The sequence below is a fragment of the Chelonus insularis genome, unplaced genomic scaffold, assembly GCF_013357705.1.
Source record: "Chelonus insularis isolate UGA/USDA-ARS -01 unplaced genomic scaffold, ASM1335770v1 contig_359_pilon, whole genome shotgun sequence".
Lineage (NCBI taxonomy): Eukaryota > Metazoa > Arthropoda > Insecta > Hymenoptera > Braconidae > Chelonus > Chelonus insularis.
Genome location: NW_023276523.1, coordinates 434,450 through 443,307, shown reverse-complemented (window position 1 = coordinate 443,307; position 8,858 = coordinate 434,450). Strand labels below are relative to the sequence as shown.

Sequence of the window (8,858 nt, the reverse complement as noted above, 5' to 3'; positions counted from 1 at the left end):
TCTACTGACAGTTACCTCCGAACCAATAAGCAACGTTCTTTTTCAATAGTCGGCTGTGATTGGATCGGTGATACATTTACAATCAGCATAAGTGGAAAATCGAATTCTGTTCTGGTACTGAGTCTTGAATTTCAAGAATCTTACTCTCACAATGCCTCCTAAAGTAAGTGGAAAAGCTGTCAAAAATCTGGCAAAGCCCAGAAAAATATCTCTAAAAGTGATAAGACCAAGAAGAAGCGCAAAAGGAAGGAAAGCTATGCTATCTACATTTACAAAGTGCTCAAGCAGTACATCCCGATACTGGTATATCAAGTAAAGCCATGAGCATCATGAATAGCTTTGTCAATGATATTTTTGAACGGATTGCCGCAGAATCATCTCGCCTAGCTCATTACAACAAAAGATCAACTATCACTTCTCGAGAGATTCAGACTGCAGTACGATTGTTGCTTCCTGGAGAGTTGGCTAAACACGCAGTCAGTGAAGGTACTAAGGCAGTTACCAAATATACTAGCTCCAAGTAAATTTTTATCTTCAGATATTCTAAAACGGTCCTTTTCAGGACCACTAAATATTTCAAAACGTACAACAAACAAGTTGTAAATACTCATCATTCAGAACATATATTCATATTAATTCCTATAAAATTAAAGAAATTTGAGTTACTTTATCTCTTGCATAGTAGTTGACTACTCATGAAATATATTATACATGTTTTTCTCGAGCAAATCCGAAGACGACAGAAACAATAAGAACATTTGGACAATCAATAATACTTAAATATGCAATTGGAAGTATATTATTGTCTGTAGGAAAAAATAAGAAAAAAAAACAAACAAATTACATTGAAGAAAGCTATATTGAATAATTTACTATCATTCAATGTTTTGAATATTTATTTTATCAAATGATAGGTGATTAAAAATAATCAGTATAAAAAAAATACAGATTTGTAAAATTGATTGTTATTTTCATGTTGTGGTTGATTTAAAAAATATTTATGTTAATATGACACAAAGTATTCTAAAGAATAAGGAGAAAAGAGTATAGTAGAACCAAAAATACTTTGTTCAATAGTCTATGTATATGTAACTATTGGTCTTCCATCTTAATGTAATCAATTTATTAGAATTTATTGGAATACACAAGGTACGAAATATAATCAATTAAAGGAGTTTTAAGAACTATTTTTATATTTAAATTGACAACAATGCATAATAATAATAATAATGATAAAAACTCAATAATAAAATTGCATTGTGAATTGAAGTCAATATTACCCAGAATTTTCATTTTTGTTATGCAACGATTTTACCCATCATTTAATCTTTTGACGATAAATGACTTTTAAAGTAAATGGTTTAGAACGTAGTAAAGTCAACGTAAGAAAATTGTTGGCCCTGAAAAGGGCCGTTTGTTGATAAAATAAAATGTAGTTTAACCACCAAATCCGTAAAGAGTACGTCCTTGACGTTTCAATGCGTAGACAACATCCATAGCAGTGACTGTCTTCCGCTTAGCATGTTCAGTATATGTAACAGCGTCACGAATAACGTTCTCAAGGAAAACTTTCAACACTCCACGAGTTTCTTCATATATTAATCCTGAGATACGTTTGACTCCACCACGTCGAGCCAGACGACGGATTGCAGGCTTGGTAATACCCTGAATGTTGTCACGAAGAACTTTACGATGCCGCTTAGCGCCTCCTTTCCCCAATCCTTTTCCTCCCTTGCCACGACCAGTCATGATTACTAGTATTCAAAGTGATTAAGGATATAATTTGAAACGAAATGAATGTTCAAGTCAGTCACTGAGCTAACTTATATACTCTTTTGGCCATCCCTACCATATTTTCTCAACGAATAGCCGTCAATCAGAATTTATTCCCCCGTAAGACCTCGTGAACCAATCATATAACAGCTGTTACAAAGAAGAGAATATATAACGACAGATTTCGCTGGCGAGGGTATCTTTCTCGTTGACGTCGTCTTGTACGAAGTAACTAGTTATACTATACTGCGATATGGCTCGTACTAAGCAAACTGCTCGTAAATCTACCGGAGGTAAAGCCCCTCGTAAACAACTCGCCACCAAGGCTGCACGTAAAAGTGCTCCCGCCACCGGAGGAGTCAAGAAGCCTCATCGATATAGGCCTGGAACTGTCGCGCTCCGGGAAATTCGTCGTTACCAAAAGAGCACTGAACTTCTCATTCGTAAACTACCTTTCCAACGGTTGGTACGTGAGATTGCCCAGGATTTCAAGACTGACTTGAGATTCCAAAGCTCAGCTGTTATGGCACTTCAGGAAGCCAGTGAAGCATACTTAGTTGGCCTTTTTGAAGATACCAACTTGTGTGCTATCCACGCCAAACGAGTAACCATTATGCCTAAGGATATCCAACTTGCTCGTCGTATTAGAGGAGAGAGAGCATAAATTGCTTCATTAATCAACGGCCCTTTTTAGGGCCTACATATTATCATACAAGAGCTACTCAATTCTGATTTCATATATTTTAAGACTAAACAATAAATTGTCCATAACAAAAAATTCAATTCAATTTCGCGTATATATCATTCCAAAAGATAATTTGTAAAAATCCTTAGTATCAAAACTTTTTAAAATCTAAATTTTTAAATAAACAAAATTGAAAATTATATTATTTTTTATTTTGTATACTTATTAAATAGACATTAAAAACTTCTATTCAGCAAATTTTAAAAATTTCATTATTTGATGACTATTTTTCTAAGTAATTGATACATAAAACAATAATGAAGATTACAGAACAAAAACAGTTCTATTTTAATATGTACTTTTTACGTACATGTAAAAAGTTAATGAGAGTAAATTGTGCAATTTGTATCAGCAGAGAAATTTTCTATATTGAGAATAAATTGTTTGGCCCTAAAAAGGGCCGTTGTATTTTTAATGAAAAAATTCCGTTAGTATAAATTTATTTTTTAGCAGCTATCTTTTTAGTTGATCTAGCTGCTTTAGGTGTAGACACTTTCTTGGGTTTAGGTGCTTTTGGTTTAGCAGTTGGTGCTTTAGTTGCTTTCTTAGCCTTAGGAGCTGTTGTTTTGACTTTAGATTCCTTTGTAACAGCTTTTACTCCTTTTTTTTCAGCTGCTGTCTTGGTTTCCTTTTTAGGAGCTGCTTTCTTTGGAGCTGTTTTTTGACCTGCAGTTTTTTTTGCTGCAGGTTTCTTAGTAGTGGGAGTTTTCTTATTCGATGCGGTTTTCTTGGCCGTCGTAGTTTTAGGCTTAGATTTCGTAGTAGTTGCTTTTGTTACATGAAGCTTGAATGATCCGTTAGCGCCTTTACCTTTCACTTGAACTAAAGTACCGTCAGTAACAGCAGACTTCAAGAACTTTTTGATGAATGGAGCGTGTTTCTCAGCATCTACTTTGTATATAGTGGCGATATACTTCTTAATAGCTTGTAGGGATGATCCATTGCGTTCAGCCAAAGTTTTAATGGCTGCTTTAACCATAGAAGCAGTGCTTGGATGAGACTTAGCTTTAGCGTTCGAATTTTTTGCTTTCGGTGCTTCGGCTTTTTTTGGTGAAGCTGCTTTAGCGGTGGCCTTATCTTCAGTCGCTGAAGTCACAACAATTATAGCTTTTTCAGTCATTTTTAAAATGTTTTCACAAACTGAGTACAGTGTTAACTGAATTTTGTTTCGTATAAAAATTAATATGCCAATAAACAGCGCTATACACATAATTGAGCGCGGACCATGAAGAGTCGCCGTGTTGGTTTTCGATACTAGCGCCACAACACTTTCCAACTTTTAGTATTAAATTTTATTCAATTCTTTGATAATTATCAATAAACAATAAACTTAAATTCAGTTACACTGATACAAATTACTAAATGAACGTTTGCTGATTACAAAAGAGTTTCTCTCCTAGATGATATTTACTTTGTAATCAATTATTTCTAATTCAATCATAACTACAGTTTATAATTCATTGACATTTAAAGACATTAAATTGTTAGTGCTCATTTTTGTATGAAAAAATATTTGCATAAATTGTGATAAAAAATATTAGAAGAGTTATATTATTGATATAAATAAATATCATTCTGATACCATCAAAAATAAAGGTTCTATAATGGTATTTTTGTAATGACAAACACACAATGTTTCCGACTCAACACATTTTTTGAATAAAAATCACTATATTATTAATAATTTATTATTATTATTATTATCATTTCTAGTAATAGATGTTTTGGTAGACAATATTGTTCGATAAAATGAGGGAATGTTTTGTTTCGAATAATTATTTTCTGTATATAATGGAAAGAAAATAAATCGTATAACAGTAAAATATCTTTTTTTTTAGAAAAAGCAATTAAAGTAGTATGTTTCTTATTTCTGTATTTTAGTTTTTATATGGTAAGTGTTTGGAAAAAATTTGTGAAATATTATGAAAAAATGAAAAAAAAAAATCTTCACCGACTTAAAAATTGTGATGTATAGTTATTAACAATAATATTTTAACCCAATCTTTTATTAATACTAATGGTTTCATCGGAAGAAAATCGTTCACATTTTCGTCCTATTATGTATTTTATAGTTTTTCTATTATAAATAGAAAGAGAACGGAAAAAAAAAAAATAATGACTTATTAATCAACTCATTTAAAATAAAGTATTTTTATTAAAAATACAAAACTCTATCGTGAAATCAACAAATATAGGAATTTTTTTTCCATCAATACTTATTGTTTGGAATAAAAACTTTTACGCCACTAACTCTTAGCAGTTAACAGAGCATAAACGTACGGGATTGGTTCGGAGATACACCACATCAAAATATCCAGCTGACACCACATTGCTGTAGTGGGAACAAGGAACTCTTATTTTATTGGTTCGGAGATACACTACAAAATCCATAAGTCTGTACCGCATAGACTGATCTGACATCTACTGCTTTTCTGTCGTCTCGAGTATTAACTACATAAAATAAAAATCATGTCTGGTCGTGGGAAAGGAGGCAAAGTCAAGGGAAAGTCCAAGACCCGGTCAACACGAGCTGGATTACAATTCCCAGTCGGACGTATCCACCGGATGTTACGCAAAGGTAACTACGCTGAACGAGTTGGTGCTGGAGCTCCAGTCTACTTGGCTGCAGTTATGGAATACTTAGCTGCTGAAGTTCTTGAGTTAGCAGGAAATGCTGCTCGTGATAACAAGAAAACCAGAATTATTCCACGTCATCTCCAGTTAGCTATCCGTAACGACGAAGAGTTAAACAAACTTCTGTCTGGAGTTACTATTGCTCAAGGTGGAGTTCTTCCTAACATCCAAGCTGTACTTCTCCCTAAGAAGACTGAAAAAAGCAGTGCTTAGAAAATTTAAACCCAAACGGCCCTTTTTAGGGCCAATAAATATTTCTTATAATGAAACTCGAAGTTCTAAACACATTATCAAAATATGAACGTATTAAATCTTCATTACAGCTCCGTCTCGTATATGATTAATGTTTAAAAAAAATCAGGATTTTAATAGGAGGAAAAAGGTAATAGTGACACCAAGTATTTTGTTGATAAATTACAATCAAAATTCTTTCATTTCTTTCATTTGTTTAATAAAACAAATAACAAATAGTTATTTTCAGCTCTAAATTAATTCATGTTTATAAGTCGATATTTATTTAAAAGCCCTTCTTAAAAAATTTTTCCTCAAAAAAATTGTTGTCATGTTCTCTATTGATAGAAAATATTCTGATATGGTTCTTAAAAATTGTGCCAAGTCCTATGCATTTCTTTTAGAATCAATTACTTTTTTAAATTAAGTAAAAATTAATTACAGCAAGAATTCATCGTAAGTGTGCATCTACAAAATTACTTTTGAGACTCATAGAAAATTCGAACAAGTATTTTTTTACACTATAAATCGAAATCCATAAAAATAATGACTTAATTTTATGAATGACATGGCGTTCCATTTGATTTCAAATATTTTTGTTGTTTTAAAATTCTTCTAATAATAATCTTTCATTATTTGCAGAGTCACTTAGGACTTGTACATAGCGCGAGCTTTTATTGTCATCTGAAGATGGCAGTTTTGGTCGAATAACTTTTTAGTGCATCAATTGCGAGGCGAAAAAATTCAAAAAGAAGTAAAGTATGTTAATCCAGATTCAGTGCATCGTGATTCAATAAATAACGTGGACGAACAACTTGCTACTAATGGAAATTTTCCAAATACTTGTTCGAATTTTCTATGAATAATTCAAAAAGAATTTTTGTGGACGCAGGAAAAAAATTTTAGATATAATTGTATCTAAAATTTTAGATCTAATTTGATCTCATTTTTTCTGTATTATGGGACTGACAAATAAAGATAAATTTTGATCTAAAGATATCTAAAAATAAATAATTATATCTAAATATGTTAAATTATATCTAAGTAGATTTAGTAATATATATTTGGATTTTATCTATTTAGATCTAAAAAGATCTATTCAAATTTTTTTTTCTTTTTAAATATACATTTGGGAATTTTCAATATAACGCTTCTGAGCAAATAAACTCTAAATATTAAAGTTCACACTTTTAAAAAATATGTTAATAATAATTATAAAACTTTATTGAGTTTTGATTTAACTGTTTTAAACAAAATAATTTTGAATGTTCATTCTTCACAATATGAATATTAAATGTAAAGCGTTATATTATTATCAACTTAAGTTTATAATTAAATTATAATAATCATTATTCAAATTTTCTTGTTATTATTTAAATTAAGGTTTAAAAATTTTTAGTCGGGATATTCTACTGTTATAGGGACTATCTAAAAGTGTACTGTATAACTGCTGAAAGTAGTAGTTGTTATGATTCTAAAACAGTAGGAGCATAATTTTTGTTAAGAACTACAATAACTAAGATCAATAATTAAGAATAAATATTTATTGCTCTTGAGCGACTTTCATTTGGGGATGAGTGTTTTTCTTCCGTTTCAACCTGGATGACATCAAAGAATACTAAGGTACCTCAGTATTCTTTGGGACCAGAGAAGAGAGACCGGTATAGAAATCCAGATCTTATGGAAGGTAAAAAATACAGTCAGCATTAGAAGATAAGATCACTTATTAGCAGAGGATTGCATTCTCTTTGTTCTCATTAATTAATTTAATTTTGCTTTTTTTCGTTAATGAACAATTAAAAAATATAAAAAAAATTGCAAAAAAAATATAGTTTATTCAACAGAGAATCCAATTCTCTACAAATAAGTGGCTATAAAAACGGTTACTCAATCTGGGTCCGATTCTTCCCATATTCGGGGATTTCAGAACTTAGAAAAAGTTTCATTGTATTGAAGAGAAACTATTTTCATCATTTTTATGTTTTTCACAATTTTGCTTCAAGCCTCATAACATACCATCTCTGGGCTGCAGAAATTGCTTTCTCTGTTTTCGTCTGTTCCCGGGAGCGTGACAGCCGTCCCCAATAAGATGTCAGTCAAAGGCATTTTTACAATCTTTTAAATTTAAATCTTTAAGGCTGGGCAGAAGTCAGAAAGTTTCCCGGAGTTGACTTTACGCCCTCGCGTTGTGCGGCAAAAGGCCGAAGCTTGACATCAATTGAAATTGAGTAGGTAACAATGAAATGGTTCGAAAAATGGTAATTTTTAGGGATACACTACAAAAAGGGAGCCTATAGGGCACCAAGAAATTTACAAATTTCAGAATAATCTGTTCCGAGCAAGACAGAGCACAAAATATATCTATCTATCTCTGTCTTATTTTTCAGAGAAGACTGCGAGTTCGAACAGTTAACGAGCAAGCACATTCCCCACCCTCTGTTACCAAGCCTGAAGCTTACGATATCTAAACGTAAACAAAGCAAATAAAAATATGCTAGCTCTATAGTCAGAAGGTTCGACAGTTATTTTACCGAACGGTGTTTGATTCCAATTGCGGAAAATTTTTTTTTTTTTTTAATTCAAATTGCATGTAATTGCAATTTTATCATGCCAAAAATGAGTTTTAAATTTCAATTTTTATGTAAAATTATTTTTCAATCAATCGATGACAAATGGGACAATATTTGAACAGGGTCATTAACCTTTTTTTGTACAAATACATTGATAATAGCCTTTTTTAACAACTTATTAACAATAAAAAATAGTTTAAACAATCCGCGGCGAGTTCCGACACTTCACCGGCAAGCTCTACCCCCACTCTCTGTGCCTAAGCCTGCAGCTTATAATTTTCAAGCATCTTTAACATTATTGAAACCATAATAGCTCAGTGGTTAGAACACCAATCTTTTATTTTGCTGGGCAAGGTTCGATCCCAGTCATAGGCAATTGTTTTTTCTTTTTTTTGCTTAAGTGACTTTATATACTTATAAATTAATTCATATATTTGATTAAATTATTCTTCCAATTAATTACGGAGAACAACTTGTTTTTCTGAAAATAAGCTGAGGGTGAGGAACGAGTTACTATGAATTCTCTTTTTTCGAAAGTGTTGTCTTTAGAAGACAATAGGAATTGATTTTGAACTTATATAAACAACCAATTATTGTATTTATATAAAATTTTAATAAAAAAAAAAGGAAAAAAAAAATTGGCTATGACTGGGATCGAACCCTAATCGGTAAAATGAAAACTTGATGTTCTACTCACAGAGCTAGCACATCATCTCTGACATTATGTTTATGTTTATAAATTGTATAATGCAGGCTTGAGTACGAAGGGTAGGGATAGAGTTTGCCGGCGAAGTGCCGGAAATCCCCGTGGATTATTTCAACTACTTCTAAATATTTCTAAATTGCTTAAAAAAAAACTACGTTCATATAGCTATAGTAAAAAAAGTGTTTATAACCCTGTTCAT

The 8,858-nt window shown here is 31.7% G+C and overlaps 4 protein-coding genes and 1 pseudogene across 4 annotated transcripts; 3 read left to right on the top strand and 2 right to left on the bottom strand.

The window, feature by feature from the left end:
- The first annotated feature begins 151 nt into the window (after positions 1–151).
- Positions 152–568, top strand: LOC118067011 (histone H2B-like; annotated as a pseudogene).
- An 826-nt stretch (positions 569–1,394) lies between these two features.
- Positions 1,395–1,782, bottom strand: LOC118067010 (histone H4). The gene has a single exon (XM_035083518.1). The coding sequence runs from the start codon at positions 1,747–1,749 to the stop codon at positions 1,438–1,440; it is 312 nt and encodes a 103-aa protein (XP_034939409.1). The 5' UTR covers positions 1,750–1,782; the 3' UTR covers positions 1,395–1,437.
- A 210-nt stretch (positions 1,783–1,992) lies between these two features.
- Positions 1,993–2,473, top strand: LOC118067019 (histone H3). The gene has a single exon (XM_035083527.1). The coding sequence runs from the start codon at positions 2,027–2,029 to the stop codon at positions 2,435–2,437; it is 411 nt and encodes a 136-aa protein (XP_034939418.1). The 5' UTR covers positions 1,993–2,026; the 3' UTR covers positions 2,438–2,473.
- A 484-nt stretch (positions 2,474–2,957) lies between these two features.
- On the bottom strand, positions 2,958–3,638 carry LOC118067013 (histone H1-like). The gene has a single exon (XM_035083520.1). The coding sequence runs from the start codon at positions 3,636–3,638 to the stop codon at positions 2,958–2,960; it is 681 nt and encodes a 226-aa protein (XP_034939411.1).
- A 1,325-nt stretch (positions 3,639–4,963) lies between these two features.
- LOC118067012 (histone H2A-like) lies at positions 4,964–5,365 on the top strand. Its single transcript, XM_035083519.1, has one exon. It carries the CDS (start codon positions 4,988–4,990, stop codon positions 5,363–5,365), a length of 378 nt encoding a protein of 125 aa, XP_034939410.1. The 5' UTR covers positions 4,964–4,987.
- The last annotated feature ends 3,493 nt before the right edge of the window (positions 5,366–8,858 follow it).